The following is a 19382-nucleotide window of genomic DNA, read 5'->3' as shown; positions in this document are numbered from 1 at the left end:
TGAGGCATCCATCTGCAACTTCAGAGGGCCTGAATTTGAACCTCATCGGGTATAGTTAGATTTCTTTTATGATATCCTGTGTCTGTCTGATGCCATACATTGTGCTATTCACTTTATTTAACAATCCTGTCACTTTCCCAGGGTTCCTGTCGTCGACAAATAAAGTGGCGTCAAAGAGAGGAGGTATGCGGGGGCGGTTAGCATGCACTCTTTGGAAAAGAAATATGTTTTTATTACATTTTAGCCATTTAAAACTAGAAAGCAGAAAATTATTACTTTTGTAGTTCAAAATTAAGACGCCCAACAGGGGAATTGTCCCAAAAGCCAAAATTAAACCTGTTGAAAAAATAAAATGGTGTCAGTATTCATTATCTGCCTTGACTGAAGCCGTTTAACAGATTAAGTCTGGTTTGATGTCGCAAAGGCAGGCACCTGAAACGTACCAGGTCCCTCTAACAATGTTAAATGACAAACTATCTGGACGTTAAAGATTCAGACTGCCCTTGGCCAGAAGCCATTTGAGTCCACGAGAAGAAGAGGGCATTAGTGAATGGGTAATAGACACGGCTAAGAGAGGATTTCTGTTGAAGAAAAATAATTTACTCGACACTGTTCAGCAAATTGTGCAGTCACCAGCAAACAGTACACAGTAAGTATGAAAGACCCGGTAAAACCTGGCTCAAATGTTTTATGGGACGGCATCCTTCTCTGTCTCAGAAGGAGGCTGAAACCATTACCAAGGGCAAGGCTGCTGTCTCAAAAGAGAGAATACATGGTTGGTTTTCTGGACTGTTGTGCTATATGGAATCTGAGGATGTAAGATTAATTTTGGAAGACCCAAGCAGGATCTTCAATGCAGACGAGACAGATTTTCTCTTCCATAAGGTTTCAGGAAAGTACCTTGAGTCAGAGGGGAACAGCTTCAAATTATGGCAGCCTATAAATAGAAAGAAGGCATAACAGTGCTCAGAAATTTCTGTGCTGATGGGCATTGTGCCCCAACAATCATCATCTACAGCAACATATGACTTCAACTTATCAAAGATAGTGTACCCGAGCCTTGGATCTACGAAAAAACTGAAAATGGCTGGATGAAGGCTTCAAAACATTTCTGAACTACCTTCAACACTTTAGGACATGGCTAGAGGTAGAGAAAATTACACTTCCTGTTATTCTATTTCTTGATGGACACAGGAGTCCCTTATCCCATCAAGTCGGTGAATACTGTCATGACCATGAAATAATATTGTACTGACTTTTTCCTAATGCCAGCCATCTTTTGCAACCAGCAAATGTGGGGGTATTTGCACCTCTAAAGAGAGCATGGGAGAATGCTATTCATGACTAGAAAATATGAACTCTCAGTGCATCACCAAGGTAAATTTTGCACCCATATTAAAGAAAGTTTGGGATGGTGCTGTTAGGCCAGATATTGTGAGAAGCGCCTTTCGTAAGTGTGGTCTCTACCCACTAGATCCCAATGCTGTGGACTACACAAAAATGTGTTGCAGAAATTTGAAAACCCCAGTGGGAAGGCAATAGCAAGAACATGATGAATGCAGCCATTCGTCTCTTTCCACTTCCAATCAGAAGTTAAAGTTTGTGCTTGATGACCTGGAAGAATTCTTGCCTCCTCATATTCTCGATAAGTTCAATGACAAACTAAGATGTGATAGAGAAAAACAGAGCAATGGTGAACCAGATTTGTATGCTTATTGGAAAAGTGTTACAACTCGGTACAATGCAACATGTGAAACCATATCAGCTAATCAGAATGAAACAATGACAGACAGTTCATCAAAATATGATGGTGATCAGGGAAGACATGATTTCACGTGGAATGATGAACGTTTAGAGGTGTATGTACCTTCTCCCAAGAAGGATCTTCCTGGTGCCGTCATTTTGAAGAGTGGAGTAAAAGTTCACAAGCCAAAATTATTCAACGAGCATGAAACTGCTTCGGAACTTGCTTGCTCACCCACCTCACATAGTAGCGAGGATTCTTTCAGAGATTTTCTCAAAGTTCTTTAAGTTCCAGAAAAACCTGATCAGTTTAGATTAAGGAAAACATGCGATATCCTGAAAGGAGTACCAGGAAGAAGTTAAGAGAAAGAAAAGAAACAAGGAAGACTAAAGACATGTTCCACTCTCTGTGGAAGGATAGAAATAAACTGATTTTGTGTTTCTCAGGATATTTTAATAAGTATTAATATTGCCTCCTGTACTTTTGTGATTTATATTTAAGAATCATTCTGTTTTGCTCATGTTATTACTAATCATATAATATCTAGAGTAAAGTGATTTATAATAAACATTTCTGTTCGGTATTTAAAACCTTGCCATTTGATATATAAAAATCATGTTCGATAAATGAGATCTCTCTGATTGATATATAACACAGACTGTTTGATATGTGAAGGAATACAACTGTTGCATTTAAGGGCACCTTGAGCCTACAAATTATACATTTAAAAAGTCTGAACAAGCTAGTTGCAACTAGGGGATGTTCCGTTAAGGTTTTGTATTTACTTCAGAGGCCTGTTCTTTACTGGAAAAAAATATTGATCAATAATTTATAGAGATAACCTTAAGTGTTCGATATATAGTGTCACAACCCTATAATGTAGTAGTTATGGTGTATTTGTTTCAGAATTCATACTATAACATGAAACTAAAAATTTTAAATATCTATTTAACTCTGTATTTTGATGAAGGGCCTTTCCATTTTGCATCATTAGTTTAATTTTCATGAAATATAGTGATGAACAAGGTGCACTAAAATGATAAGAGTAAAATGTTCTTGATCTGGATGAACAGGAAAGAATGATGATTGAGAGTGTTTTGATCACAGTAACTACATATATATTTACAAATTTAACACTTTTCAAGTACATATAAATCCGCTCCATAGTGAAAACCTTCCTTAAGAGGCATTACAAACAAAACTGCACGAGTATGCTTTTGGATCTTTTAGTCGCAACTTTTCAGGTTTGTGTAACTGGAATTAAAAAAATTCATCTGAACAAATACGTAGTGTTTGAAATTACACAAACAATACAGATAAAGGAATATCTGATAACAAGCAGCAGCTTTTTCCATTCCGTACCGAGCGTGGTCAGATAGCAACTCTGAACATCAGAAGAAAATTATTTTATTCACCGATATTTTTCCATTATACGAGGTCAAAACTCATTTTGTTTAATTTACATCAGTCTCAAGTCATCGTGAGTATCCAGGCTTATAGGAGAACTAGAGTCACTAGCTAAACAGGAATCACTAATAGAAATTTGTTCTCCAGTCTTCTCATCACTGTCATCGCTGCTTGGAGTAGTGGAACCAACACAAACTTGGGCAGGAGGTTGAACATTACGAGAACCAAGAGTGTCGCAAGATGATGCTCCACTCACAGATGTTGTAGACATTTCTTCCAGGAAATCAAAGCTTGCAACAGCTTCCCGCTCTTTTTCTCCGTACCTAACGAAGAAGTCATCCCTTCCAATTATCGATGGTCGAGGATTGGCAGCTGAATAGCGAAGCACACCCAGCTGCTCTCTGGTTGCTGATGCTGAAAAATATGACAGGTTTCATTATTGTTTAATGTCGAATAACAACTTGAGTAACACCAGAAACTAAAACATAGCGATTCATTAATATCTGGTCAGAAGTAAACTAATTACATGGCAAACTTGACAGGTCATTACACCACATGCACAGCATAATATTGGAGTTCTATGGAGCCAAATTGGAAAGGCTGGGTTACAAAAATTCCACACCCAAACCTTTGCCCACAGGCAACAACTATAGAAGGTCAGCGGACATCAAAATTTTACTTATTGCTTTTGAAGTGAGCTTCTCATGTGCATTGAATACTATGTAATAGAATTCACACAGGCAACAAGAGTGAATGCCTTGCTAATAATACTCATAACTGGATGTGTATTTAAATAACACTACTGAGGAACACTTATTTTGGATTGTTTCTTGGTTCTAAACTCTCACTTCCTACTTACTTCACTCCATTCTCCCCCTCCCCAGCAGAATCAATAAATTTAAGTTAATTTATTTTACATGTGACTAGAATTCATTCTTGTATATAACACTCCACTTCCTAGAAACAACTGGCAACTATCCTGAGAGAAGAGTTGTCAACAGGGGTTATAACTGGATGAATAAAGTCAAGCAGCAGGAAGCTCAAATGGTGAAAAATCTGGTAATGGGGATGGATGACCATTTTTAGTGTATATTTTTCCTTAAAGATTTCTTTGAGGAAAATGTGCCTAATGCTTGTAAAAATTAGAGTAAAATGCAAAGGAAAGTAAATTCTGGGAAATATACCCTAACATTCTTTGCACAGAAATTAAATGAGTAAACACGGAATGCAAGATGTCGAATTAAGATTTTGGTTTTTTTTTGCCAGTGGTTTAATGTCACACTTACACATCAAAAGTTTTCTGTGATGTAAGGATAGGCTAGGTACCGGTTGTGGCCTTAAAGTATAGCCCCAGCATTTGCCTGGTGTGAAAATGTGAAGACACGGAAAAGAATCTTCAGAGCTTCCGGCGGAGGGATTGGAACCCACCATCTCCCAAATCCAAGCCTACAGCTGTGTGACCTTAATGGTGCATAACTCAGTAGGTGATACTGGATTACTGAAGAATGGATATGGAATCTAAAGTAAGTCTAACCTTCAGAGGGTTTTGTATGACAAAGCAAAAGCAAAGTCCACAAAGGTCCCAGGAGCAGTGGCATGTAAAGTTTTCCATTATCAATTACTTCAATAATAAGGGCCTGTACTACGACAGCCAGAGAAGTGTAGTTTACATTTACGCAGCAGAATGAATATTTATTCGGAAGTTGGATTGAAAACACTTATGACTTCCGTGTATATGCAATCTGGAGAAATATTCTTTAGTTGAGCTAGGCAAAAGATGGAGTGGCAGTTGAAGCACTTATCTGGGACTCTGCTGCAAAAATCTATGTACATCATGATAAATCTGCACGAGGTTACACAAAAATAAATGATGTTATCTACGCGGATATTTACAAAATACATCATGCTTTATGTCTAGCTATCACAGAGCTTGTAATGACTTTCCAAGCCAGCAAGTTGTTCCCACTAACTGTACGACTTGCACACAAGAGGTGTAATTATTACTATTATTATTATTATTATTATTATTATTATTATTATTATTATTATTATTAAAGTATGAAGGCTTTCACGGCCGGTGTCAATATAATAAAATTCTTCCGGGCTGTTATGCCGTGGTCCACTCCTCTCGCTTCTCCCAGACGTTTCGACTACTGCTGCGGTAGTCATCTTCTGTGGCGTCGTGTAGATACGCTCTCCTGTATCCTGCTGGCGACTGCAAAAGTTGTTTGGGAAGCAGCTGTATTTATATGTAAGTGTGTGGCCTCCAATTGGTTCGCGCTGTACAAACCGACATCTGATTGACTATCTGAAAGCACGACCTCCGATTGGGTCGCGCCGAGCAGCTTGACGTTTGGTTGGCTATCTAAGCACGCGACCTCTGATTGGTTCGCGCCGGGCATGGATTCTGACTGGGTCGTTCCGAGAAGTCTGTCGTCTGAATGGATCTCGGAGTGCACGACCTCCGATTGGGTCGTGCCGAGCAATGGAACCTCTGGTTGGTTGACTGTAATGTCCCTGATCTTAGTAAACTTCGGCCATACGTTATATAAAGGGGTGTACCAGGCCTTGCTGAGTTTCATTCCTTCCTCCTTTCTATTAAAGTTATCCTGATGTTTATGTATTTCGATTGCTTCCCTGTAGAGATGGGCGTGAAAGTGGGATGTTGTGGCCAGTATGTCAGTATCCTTGTAACGGATCCCATGATTTCCGTCAAGCAGTGCATGCTCCGCTACTGCTGATTTGTCGTATTGCCCCAAGCGACAATTCCTTTTGTGCTCCGTCAGGCGAGTATTGACACTTCTGCCAGTCGTGCCAATATAAACAGCTCCACAGCTGCACGGTATCCTAGAGACCCCAGTAGATGTTAAAGGGTCACGTGGATCTTTGGCAGAACGTAACATGTTTCGTAGCTGTTGGGTTTGTAATATGGGGACATGGAGAGGAGGCACTTGACGGTTTTCTTACACATCTGAACAGTATTCATCCTCGTATACAATTCACTGTGGAGAAGGAAAAGGATGGAGAATTAGCTTTCCTGGACATGCTGGTGAAGAGGAAGAATGATGGATCCCTAGGGCATCAAGTATACCGAAAACCAACACACACAGACCGATATTTAAACAAAAATTCGAATCACTATCCTGGGCAGAAGCGCGCCATGATGACTTTGGTGGATCGCGCCCTTTGTGTCTGTGAACCAGAGTACATCGAGAAGGAACTACGGCATCTTGATCTAGCCTTACAAACCAATGGCTACACGGTACAAGAGGTCAGGAGAGCACTCCACCCCAGAAGACAGCCAGCGAATAGTAAGCGAGAAGAACCCAGGAAGAAAGGTATCGCTTATTTGCCGTATATACGGGACGTCACGGATCGTATTGGAAGGCCCCTTGAACGTCACGAAGTTAAAACCATTTTTCAGCCGACCCAACAGCTACGAAACATGTTACGTTCTGCCAAAGATCCACGTGACCCTTTAACATCTACTGGGGTCTCTAGGATACCGTGCAGCTGTGGAGCTGTTTATATTGGCACGACTGGCAGAAGTGTCAATACTCGCCTGACGGAGCACAAAAGGAATTGTCGCTTGGGGCAATACGACAAATAAGCAGTTGCGGAGCATGCACTGCTTGACGGAAATCATGAGATCTGTTACGAGGATACTGACATACTGGCCACAACATCCCACTTTCACGCCCGTCTCTACAGGGAAGCAATCTAAATACATAAACATCAGGATAACTTTAATAGAAAAGAGGAAAGAATGAAACTCAGCAAGGCCTGGTACACCCCTTTATATAACGTACAGCCGAAGTTTACTAAGATCAGGGACATTACAGTCAACCAACCAGAGGTTCCATTGCTCGGCACGACCCAATCGGAGGTCGTGCACTCCGAGATCCATTCAGACGACAGACTTCTCGGAGCGACCCAGTCAGAATCCATGCCCGGCGCGAACCAATCAGAGGTCGCGTGCTTAGATAGCCAACCAAACGTCAAGCTGCTCGGCGCGACCCAATCGGAGGTCGTGCTTTCAGATAGTCAATCAGATGTCGGTTTGTACAGCGCGAACCAATTGGAGGCCACACACTTACATATAAATACAGCTGCTTCCCAAACAACTTTTGCAGTCGCCAGCGGGATACAGGAGAGCGTATCTACACGACGCCACAGAAGATGACTACCGCAGCAGTAGTCTAAACGTCTGGGAGAAGCGAGAGGAGTGGACCACGGCATAACAGCCCGGAAGAATTTTATTATATTATTATTATTATTATTATTATTATTATTATTATTATTATTATTATTATTATTATTTGTTTTACGTCCCACTAACTACTTTCACGGTTTTTTGAGACGCCGAGGTGTCAGAATTTAGTCCCACAGGAATTATTTTATGTGCCAGTAAATCTACCAACGCAAGGTTAACATAATTGAGCACCTTCAAATACCACCGGACTGAGCCAGGATCGGACCTACCAAGTTGGGGTCAGAAGGCCAGCGTCTCAACCGTTTGAGCCAATCAGCCCGGCACACAAGGGGTGGATTAATAAGCTTGCTTGGCAGCCATGGTCATTGCGTCATCCCTTGATGCTGCCACACCGTGATATACAGTACTGGTTTGAGTCCACTGGGCTTGAATAGTTTTTTTACAATTTAAATGTTACTCGGCAGGGTACTAGAGGTGGTGGTATACAATTCTTAATCACTTGAGTGTGCACCAAAAGCCTGGGTTCAATTCTGTCACGGGTGAACAATGTAGTGGAAGTGGAAAATATTTATTGAAGACTTTATTTGTAAAGTGCGGTAATATGTTTTATTTGTAACGACCTAAACTGTACAGTATAATATTTGTAACATATGTGTTTGTAAATAGGGGATTTCAGTTCTGTACTTGCTGGAAGTATCTAGAAAATTGTTACATGAATTTTTGAACAGGGTGTGTTGCCTTTTGTTGGTTATGTGTTCTAGAAGGCATTTTCTAACTATTCTGGAAATGGAAGATTCGTGAAACTTATTTAAAGTTCGCGACTGAATCTAGGTGGCGATAGGCAGACTCACATTTTACGTCATGTGCGACGCCTCGCTACCAGGGATGGGCCACCTTCGGGTAAGCACTGTTGAATTCCGTTCCGGCTAAAATTTCTGTAATGTTCGGTTGCTATTTCGTATAGGAGGCTGCCCTAGCCTAACCTAGATTCACCAAATTAATTATTAGTAACATTGGTTGGATTATACTTCAGATTAGATTTCAATGTTCCAAAGATAGAGTTTTATTCTTTAGTAGTTCATGACCTAATGAGACAGACGTATACCAGTGTGTCAGGAAGGCTAGAACTGTGCTAGGATACGTGGTGACACATTGGTCTCACGCGGCCTATAAAGCTGAAAGGTAGTGTCAGTGGCCGCACGAGACCAATGTGTCACCACAATTTAAACACAGTGTTATGACTACAATTTTGGCCCAAGATGACTAAAAGATACATTTCTGTAATAAGATGCACTATTTTTACTCTCTAGTAAAACAAAGAAAAAATGGCCTGGATGGATATTTTTTTTTTTTTTTTTTTTTTTTTTTTTTTTTTTTTTTTTTTTTTTTTTACAGCATATGTGGCACTTAAGGTGTTAAAGAATCAGGAGTGTAGAAGAGTGTGGAATGAGAATAGAGAAGGGTAAAACCATAGTGATGAAGGAAGGAAGGAAGGAAGGAAGGAAGAGAAAATTAAATCTAAAACCAATAAAAGTTGTGAAGTGTCTCAAATTATTGGGAAGTATAATCACAGAAGATGCAATAAATGAGTAGACTGGAAAGATAGTACAAGCAAATGGCCTTTATTAGGGTGAGAGGGAGATTCTGTGGAACCACGAAGTTCTGTGTTCAACCTATTTGTACTATACTGACATATGCAGCAGGTACATGGACAAAAATAAAATTGGGAAAGATAAGAGTTCAGGCAGCTGAGATGAAATTCCTTAGAGGTATCACAGGGAAGACAAGAAATAATCAGAAATGAAATCAGGTGGTGGTCTGGAGTTTCAAAACTACAGGACAGGATAGGAAAAAGCAAGCTGAAATGGTATAGACACCATGCATATGGGAGAAGATCAAATTCCAAAGTAAGTAAAGTGGAAAGATGGAAGAAATACAGGAAGCAGGCAAAGGGCAGTGGAGAGACAGACCAGAGTCATTCACAGTGGTCCACCTGATGGGCTATGGCTGCACTGCACCGCACTGGGCCTCAAGCATTCCCGGACAAAACCAGCCCATGATGTCACCACATGGCCTGGGCTGTGTTCCATCGTCTGTGAATGGATGTCTGCTAGGAACTATGATTTAGTGCTGGTGCAAGCAGTGCTGTGCAGTACAGTGAGGTGTGGTGGAAAGTGTCCCATCTGACTGAATACATCTGTGTGTGAACCTCTCGCATATTTAGGAGTGAGCGAATGGACTTTTAACGAGATTCGAATCTGCGACCTCCAGGGTATAAAGCCTGTGGTATAATTAGTAACAGGTATATGAACACATGTAAATATGAAGAGAAATTACAGGGGAGTCTGAATAATAATAATAATAATAATAATAATAATAATAATAATAATAATAATGTGAATGATAGAAAGAATATTTCAAAGAAAGAATCAAAACATTCTATGTTGCCTTGAAACTTGTAAGCCAGAGTGGTGACTCAATATTACAAATGATACTTGTGCAAGTGAACTATGTATTTATTGTGGATGTCACGTGTAAGGGACATACGGAAAGCTTCTAAAATGTTTGAGAACGTTGTGTGTAATTGCAACATGACAGGGAGGTCCCATGCTAAGGAACCAATCAAAGAACAGTGAGACTATGACGTGTACGAGTGACTAATGATGGTGATGCGTTGTTCAGTGGAGTGTTCTCAAAGGAACTGGAGAAGGTATATAAACTGATATCTTGTAAACTGTTGTAACCAAGGTTGAAATTTACAAAACACAACTTTTATTGCTTCACTTTATGATATTTACACAAATAACTGAAATTTATTTTGAAGCAAAAAGGAATATTGAATCTTGAGAAAAGTCTGTCTTTATACAATATGTACAGGTTTACAGTCTTTATATACACTTCTATCTTGAAAAGATAGTCTTTGTGAATTGACACGATGATAGTCGAGAACTATCTGGCACACTAACATAAATGTCTTTGAGAGTCCTTGTTTGTTGAAGTGCCTGAATTCCTAAAAAGCAAGTTCAATTGATTGAAGAAATTCCACCTAGCGAAACTAAGGGAGCTTGCGTAAATTAGGGAATGAAAATGGCTTGTAAAAGAATTACGGTACATAGGCAGCGGAAACAGGTAAGGGAACGGTGACCAGAGGTGAAACCTCGTACTGCCAGAAATTCAGTCCACCTGGTCGAAGCACATTTTCAAGAGGAGTAGCCTCCGTGCTCGACGTAGGGTGTATTCTGGAGCTGGACACCGGGGCGAGTGGGCGATTGAGCAGGCAGGGAGCTCCTATTTATAGTACACTCGATGGTCAGGCACGCGCACTGAGGGCTGCGCGTCGAAGCTAGCAGAATGATACACAGGCGCGCGTGCAGCTGGCTTGCGGAGCGAGACGGGAGCGCCGGACATACGACATAAACAACAGGGCTTTCTGACTCAGCTTTTGACTTCTGTTTTTTTTTTTTTTTTTTTTTTTTTCAGTGTGTAGGCCGAAGGCCCTGCCGGAGTGGAAACTGAAGACGGCCAGGGAGAACTGTTAATGGTGCTGGTAACTTTGAGTAGAGCTGTAAGTGTGTAGCTAAAGTGTTAGCAACTTAGAGGAACAATAGGCTCTTGAACTGAGTGTGATTAATTAGTGAACGATCACAGGGTTTTCCACACCAGTAGTCAATTTGGTGTCTGAATCTAATCAATATAAACCAGCAATTATTCTTATTTGGGGAAGTTTCGCCTCGCCGCCAATGTAACTGGTTCCATCGATGCTAGCAAAGAAGAAATAATAAAAGAAGAAAGAAGACCTCCACTGTTCGGAGATCGGCTCCATCCTATAGTTAAGTATTCAACCAGTGAACACACATATTCTTGTATAATATGAAGACTTGAAAGACTTACAGAAAGATCTGAAGTTTGAAAAGAGATTTGAGATTTAAATGGTGTCAGAGTAGGCTACATGGTGTCAGAAGTGTATATGACTGTATATGTAATTGTATATATTTATGTATAATCAAGGGTCTTAGGATATACGTGAGAATTTATCTTTGCCAATCTGATTATACGTTCCCAACTCCCCAGCCTGCCCTATCCTTAGGATACGACATCTGAGTGCGTTTAAACTCTTATGCGAGCTGTGCTGCGACTTACCGTCAGGCTTTTCCAGTTTATTTTTCCATTGAAAATGTGTGGTTCAAAATGGAAAGAAAGTATGTCCAGGAAAAGAGAAGTAACAAAAACAAATCCCCTGGTTAATACAAGGCAGCAGAGTCCTAGCTGGTCGATGTTTCAGCCTGTGGTCGATGATGATTCATAAAAATTAATATTTGCTGTAGAGTATGCAAAAAACTTTCTTCTTTCTACTGGTTTAACGTCCCACTAACACATTAAAGCTTTTTGGTGGAGGAAGAATGAGAAGGGCTAGGATTGGGAAGGTAGTGGCCATGGCCTTAAACTACAGTTCCAGCATTTGCCTGGTGTGAACATGGGAAACCATGGAAAACCACCTTCAGGGCTGCCAACTTTAGGATTCAAACTCGCCATCTCCTGAATGTAAGCTCACAGCTGTGTAACCCTAACTGAACAGACAGCTTGCTCGATACAAACTTTTTACACATGCTATGGGATTCAATTTTCACTTGCCACTAATCTGCATTTAGGGCTGTCTCTCAGATTACAGATTGGGTCATATGGAAAATTTGGGGGTGAAGGATTTCTGGATCTTCGACAAACGTTGATAAATACTGGAGCTTCCTATCGAAAAGCATCTGTCAAATATATCATCCCTCACCCAGAAATCTTATCCAGACACATGCCGAAAAGTGTCAAAAGTCTCAGGGATGAAATTATGCCAGAGGCACTCTACTACATGATGAGAGGTGAATGCTCAATGACTGTATGTGGATTTGTACTGCCAAAAGGAACCATTACTTAATATTAACAGTTTCCAACCTCGTTGACTGGGACCTCAAATTATTCATCCTGTTCAAAACCCAATTTCTGGGCAAACCTAAAGAGGCAAAAACATTAAAAGAGAACTGCTGAGATGATTTGTCTCTCTTGGCATCAACCACACACTTTGAAACAAGTGCCTTTCACAACCAATCAAGGTGCCAAAATTACTGCCTTACTGTGTGACTATGAGATCAAACCGTGTCTGACGTATGCTCAGTACAGAACTATGAAATGCATTTAATATGAAGTTCATGTGTATTCCAGTAAGAAATCACATCTTTCACTACATAATTTTGTTTCAAGTACCTTCCCAAGTTCTGGTTCGGAGATAAATTTTAATTCAGCGGGCTTCATCCTGGACGCAGTGATCTCTTTTAAACCTTGACAACGTCAATGCTTTCTTTTTTCCACAGTAATTCCGCTACAAGTAGTCAATGACAAACAAAGGATGTATATTGACTGGAACCCTTCTTTTTCTAGAGCACGGTACATTTTCTTCATTTGTTTCGTTTATAAGCCCGCACCGTGGTATAGAGGTAGCATGCCTGCCTCTTACCCAGAGGCCCTGGGTTTGATTCTCGGCCAGGTCAGGGATTTTTACCTGGACCTGAGGGCTGGTTCGAGGTCCACTCAGCTTACATGATTAGAATTGAGGAGCTTATCTGATGGTGAGATAGCAGCCCAGGTCTAGAAAACTAAGACTAACAGCCAAAAGGATTCGTCGTGCTGACCACACGACACCTCGTACTCTGCAGGCCTTCAGGCTATGATCAGGTTATGATCAGAGTGCAGGAACGAGGTTTAATTTAAATCCCAGGTCACCATATTTTGATGATGATGATGATGATGATGATGATGATGCTTGTTGTTTGAAGGGGCCTAACATCGGCCCCACCATATTTTGAAATATGTCACCAAGAATCAATCAATCAATCAATCAATACTGCTCTGCATGTAGGGCAGTCGCCCTTTTGGCAGATTCCCTATCTGCTGTTTTCCTGTTTTGCAAAGAAATTGGAAATTTATTGAACATCTCCTTTGGTAAGTTATTCCAATCCCTAACTCCCCTTCGTGTAAAAGAATATTTGCCCCAATTTGTCCTCTTTTAATTCCAACTTTCTTTCCTAGTTTTCCTTGCTTTTTATTGCAATTGGCTTCACGTCGCACCGACACAGATAGGTCTTATGGAGACGATGGGAAAAGAAAGGCCTAGGATTTGGGAAGGAAGTGGCCATGGCCTTTATTAAGGTACAGCCCCGGCATCTGCCTGGTGTGAAAATGGGGAAACCACGGAAAACCATCTTCAGGGCTGCCGACAGTGGGGTTTGAACCCACCATCTCCCGGATGCAAGCCCACAGCCGCGCACTCCTAACCGCATGGCCAACTCACCCAGTTTTCCTACTTTTAAAGACACCACTCAAACTTATTCGTCTACTGATATCATTCCATGCCATCTCTCCACTAACAGCTCCGAACATACCGAGTCGAGCAGCTCGTCTCCTTTCTCCCAAGTCTTCCCAATCCAAACTTTGCAACATTTTTGTAACACTACTCTTTTGTCGGAAATCACTCAGAAAAAATTGAGCTACTTTTCTTTGGATTTTTTTCCAGTTCTTCAATCAAGTAATCCTGGTGAGGGTCCCATACACTGGAACCATACTCTAGTTGGGATCTTACCAGAGACTTATATGCCCTCTCCTTTACATTCTTACTACAACTCAAATACCCTCATAACCATGTGCAGAGACCTGTACCCTTTATTTACAATCATATTTATGTGATTACCCCAATGAAGATCTTTCCTTTATTAAGACCTAGGTACTTACAATGATCCCCAAAGGGAACTTTCACTCCATCAACGTAGTAATTTAAACAGAGGACTTCTATTTGTGAAACTCAAAACCTGACTTAACCCTGTTTATCATCATACCATTGCCTACTGTCCATCTCACAACATTATCAAGGTCATTTTGCAGAAACATAAGGGTCCAACAATACTGCCTTAAGGAATTCTCCTCTTAATTATTACAGGAACAGAAAGCTTCACATACTCTAATTCTCTGAGTTCTATTTTCTAGAAACATAGCCACCCATTCAGTCGCTCTTTTTTCTAGTCCAATTGCAATCATTTTTGCGACTAGTCTCCCATGATCTACCCTATCAAATGCCTTAGATAGGTCAATCGCGATACAGTCCAATTGACCTCCTGAATCCAGGATATCTGCTATATCTTGTTGGAATCCTAAGAGTTGAGCTTCAGTGGAATAACCTTTCCTAAACCCAAACTGTCTTCTATCAAACCAGTTACAGTATTAATTTTGCAAACATGTCTAATATAATCAGAAAGAAAGCTTTCCCAAAGCTTACATGCAAATGGATGTCAAACTGACTGGCCTGTCATTTTCAGCTTTATGTCTTTATACACAGGGGCTACTATGACAACTCTCCATTCATTTGGTATAGCTCCTTCATGCAAACAATAATCAAATAATTACTTCAGATATGGTACTATATTCCAACCCATTGTCTTTAGAAAATGCACCAGTGAATATAAGGTGATGTGCACATTCAGCGATCTGCATGAAAGTGCTTTGGTACAGCATGTGGGGTAAAGCCGGAACAGTCAAACTTATGTCAGCCCGCCATGTGCAATCAAGTGCTATGGGCTGGGAAGCGGCCACACTAGGAGTGCGAAGTCAGTGGGCGAGCTGGGCTGGGAGTGTTGTGTGGCGGGCCATTCTACAAGACTCTGAGGTAGTCAACAATTGACCCAGGAGAGCTCTGGAAATGGAAACTGAATAAGAAGAAACTAAAGGAAAACATTGATTAAAGGAACAATATAAAAATTACTACTGAGCAAGCTGGCTCCCAAACACTTGCGCTCACTACGCACATTACATAGGCATTCTCGAACAGAAATCCCTTTTCTCTTTCTTTCATTTGAAATATACCGATACATCCTATTACAAGTTTCCAACAGATCACAATTTATGCGAAAATGGAATGTCAACCAGTATCCAATTAGAAGAAGATTTTAACTCATTTTATTTGTTTCACCAATGTTTGAATTTTTTTTAAATGCAAATTATGTACTTGTTTTAATACAGAAATGTACAATATTCATTAAGAGTGTGTTAACAGAGCATCAAGACCACACCAGTAACACTTCACAATTCAACTTTTAGATATAATTTTAGAACTTAGTAACTCCAATTTGATGCAACTTTTATTACAAATTGTATCATTTAAACTTAAAAATAAGTCATGTTGAAACTTAGAAATAAGTATTGTTTTAACATTGTACATTATTTTACCAGCAGCTGAAGATGGCCTAGAATAGAGGCTGAAACCAGTACTGAAAAATGTATTAAATACATGAAAATAAATAAAAAGGTATTGATTATGTCAGAATCCAGCTTTATAATTGTGACTGTTGGAACTATCAAAACAGGGCTAGTGAAGCTAAGAAAGTAAGACATATACGAAGAACATCAGAAGAATATTACCACCAACTTTCTATCAGTTCTGACTGCACGAGTAAATGATATAGATGTCAATTCCCATAAGGAATGTCCAATAACAGACCATTTATATTGGTATTATAAATTTACTCATTCGGGACAAATATTTCAGATTCCTTATGGGAATCAACATCTATATCACCTGATGGCCAAGCAGGCATCAATTTTTAGTAACGAGACAAAGTCTCTCATAGTGCATTGGCACTGCCGGCGGCTCCAAGTAGCCTACGCAGTGGTCTCCACAGTATGCACTAGCCATGCGTCTTGGTAGGTGTGCTGGGTACCAACTGATGAGCCCAACCTAGCACACGGGGGCGAAATGCTGGCAACCAGGAATGAATTAGCTGGAAAATTTATAATGTCCAATAACGGACCATTTACATTGGTATTATGCACGAGTAAACACATGTTATCTGGTGTATCAGTTATTCAGCCAAGTTTAATGTGTATTTCAACTACCGTAAATGTATGGCTAAGAAGCTGAGGAAACATCTGTGGACAAAATATATTAACTCACCTTTCTTCTGTCTACGGAATCTGTGAAGTCTATGTAGATGTTGATAATCAGCAGGTTCATCACCACTCTCGCTGTTTGTAGGGCTGCTACTTGCACTGCTGTTGCCAGAACTTCCGCTCGAGGCTAGCATAACATCGAGAAGATTCGCTCGAGCCTGTAAAAAAATTTATGTAGGGATGTATAGATCTGGAAAGGGTGACATTTATGTGGAATTATTCAATAAGATAATCAGTTACGTGGAGAACACGGAAATGAAAACAAATTCAGCGGGTGATTTCAAGTTACCAAATGTTAACTGGGAAGGTAAAGCTAAGGACAGGAAGCATGAAAAACAAATGGCAGGTAAGTTAACCCTGGAAGCGCAGCTGAATCATGAAGTGACAGAACCAACTGGATGGAAGAATATTCTAAGACATGGTGCTGACAAAACCAGATGAGCTCTATAGAGAAACTGAAGTGATAGATGATATAGTGAACTCAAACTATATGGTTGATAAGAGAGGCATAAAGTAATTCCTAGAAAGTAATAATGATCGTAAATGAAAATGTAAACAGTCTATGCAATAGGTTTGAAGGGGGTAAGGAATGGCAAAAACCCACTATATTAAAATAGACAAAGAGTTTAAACAGGTGCAGGTTAGAAAGAACTAAACTTAGGAATAGTCATGGAATGTCATGGAAGTAAGGAGAAATCGGAGGAACTTGCTAGGAAATTGAATTTAACAACAACAAAAAAAAAAAAGTCAGCTTAGGGTAATATGATGGCAAACAATTGCCAGACATGAGTTTTAGGGGAAAATTGAAGGGCACGTATAAATACGGCAAAATAGAAACAGGTTTCAAGACGTACATTCTGTGAATTATTAATGAACAACGGGAGAGTATACGTGAGGATTTACAGAAGGCAGAAGTATTTTGTCAGCAGTATGTTAAGATGGTTTGAAATAAGGATAATGTTCAGGTAGAGGAGGCAACTAATACTAGCCAAGTTCCAAAATTTACCTATCATAAAAGTATTTATAAAAATAATACGAAGGTTAAAAGCTAGAAAAGCAGCTGGAATTGATAAGATTTCTACAGATACACTAAAAGCAATGGGTTGGGATATTTTACCATATTATTGTATATTTTACTAGCAAGATACCCGTGCTTCGCAACGGTATTATACTGAAATTTATAATTGAATGCTTAACGTTTTATATATCATCCGCCGATATTCGCGATCTGACTCATTTTCTGAGAGATTATGGCGAAGTTCCTCCCATTTTTCAATCTTTTTCCCAGCAATCGATTTAGTTTCCCGGGCTAGGTCCAGCTATTCCACCCGGTCAGTTGGGACCCTAAATCTTAGCCATGTTTTCCTATAAGCATTTTTAATGTGGATCAAATCCTTGAGGAGATCTGGCATGGTGTCCTCTTGGGTGCCTTGGCGGTACTGAACCGGCGGCCGGACTGCAATCATAGTCATTACCCGTCCAGGACCCGTTTCCAGCATGGTCCGCACGTTTTGACGACGGCCCAGAACATTATTATTATTATTATTATTATTATTATTATTATTATTATTATTATTATTATTATTATTATTGATGTTCTGGACCCCACAGCAAGATGCAAGACCTCTACTTGGCGGTAAATTACATCTGCTGCTATTGTCATTGATGAGAGTATGACCAGCACCATTGTCGCCCGTAGGCAAGTGCGCAGGACTTCTGGCGATAGGAATGACATACTTGAGTGTATTATTGACCTTATTATAGAAGTGAACAATTGCACGGTCAATCTTATACCTATCGTTTATTTCAAATGTGTTTAAATTTTTATTTATATGCCAGAAGAATCTACTGTAATCTAAGAAGGTTCTCCAAAGGAAAATATGGCTCTTGAAAACGAACCCAGGAAAGATTAAAAATGATGGGTTTATGATCAGAATAAGTACACTGAAAATCCACAGGCTGTTTCCATTCATTCAACTGGGTCAGGAATGGAATGAATAAGCCCCCAGCTAGCGGTCTGGATAGGAATTGTGCTGGCTGCCGAAGCCTGTCGCACTCCTCTGGGGCAATGATTAATGAATGACAAATGAAATGAAATTATATTGGAGAGTGTTGCTGGAATGAATGATGACGGGAAAACCGGAGTACCGGGAGAAATACCTGTCCCGCCTCCGCTTTGTCCAGCACAAATCTCACATGGAGTGACTGGGATTTGAACCACGAAACCCAGCGGTGAGTGGCCAGCGCGCTGCCGCCTGAGAGATGGAGGCTCCTTATAAGTACATTAGGAACAGTAAAATCAATTGGTCTCACCTCCTTTTTCACCCCACCGCGGTTAAGTTTATTTACCCCCCCCCCAAATTAAAAGAAGGCGTGTTTCTTTATGTTTAAAGGAGATTCCAAATACCAATGTTCCCGTGTGTTACCTTCGGTTTTGAGATATAAGTATTCCCATAAAAATAATTCATTTTTTTTCACTTACTTTCACACTCCCCCCTCCTCTAAGTGAATTTTCCGGCAAAAAATATTTGTTTCTTTAATAGTAAAAAATCTTCTAAATACCGATTATCTTCAGTTTCTGAGATGTGTGTCCTCATGAAAGGAATTCAACTCCTTTCCACACCCGCCCCAAAAGATGATCCTCCTCCCCCCCTCCCCAAACGCGTCGTTTTATTTTTAAAGAAGATCTAAATACCAATTTCCACATCTGTAACAACTTCAATTTTTATTATATGTAAGTATCCTCATAAAATTAATTCAGTTAATTTTTCAATTTTTCACCCCTCCCCCCCCCACCCCGACCCTTTATTGGATTTTCCGAGAATACCTGTTTCTTTGCTTTAACAGGAGATTCCGAATACCAGTTTTTAGAGCTGAAACATTTTACGTTTCTGAGATATACTGTTGATATAGTCTTTCTAAAAATTCACCCCAATTTGTCACTCCTGTTTAGCCCCCATTACTTAGATTTTCCAAAAACTACAAAAAAAATGTTTCTGTATTTTTTAAGGAGATTCCATATACTAACTGTCTGGTCTG

General features: G+C 40.0%; 1 protein-coding gene across 3 annotated transcripts in view; it reads right to left on the bottom strand.

Moving 5' to 3' along the window:
• Positions 1–3135: 3135 nt before the first annotated feature.
• The window catches only part of LOC136864423 (uncharacterized), a 995241-nt gene continuing 978994 nt past the window's right edge, over positions 3136–19382 (bottom strand). For all 3 annotated transcript variants that reach the window (XM_067141399.2, XM_067141400.2, XM_067141401.2), the window contains 2 exons: positions 16348–16501; positions 3136–3565 (listed from right to left, as the gene is read on the bottom strand). In XM_067141399.2, the coding sequence (XP_066997500.2) occupies positions 3204–3565; positions 16348–16501 (516 nt within the window). In that variant the 3' untranslated portion in view covers positions 3136–3203. The remainder of the gene's footprint in view (positions 3566–16347; positions 16502–19382) is intronic.

This window comes from Anabrus simplex, chromosome 2, assembly GCF_040414725.1.
Source record: "Anabrus simplex isolate iqAnaSimp1 chromosome 2, ASM4041472v1, whole genome shotgun sequence".
In the NCBI taxonomy this organism is placed as follows: Eukaryota; Metazoa; Arthropoda; class Insecta; order Orthoptera; family Tettigoniidae; genus Anabrus; species Anabrus simplex.
Note: the sequence above shows the minus strand (reverse complement) of the source record. Positions and strands in the feature narration are given on the sequence as shown.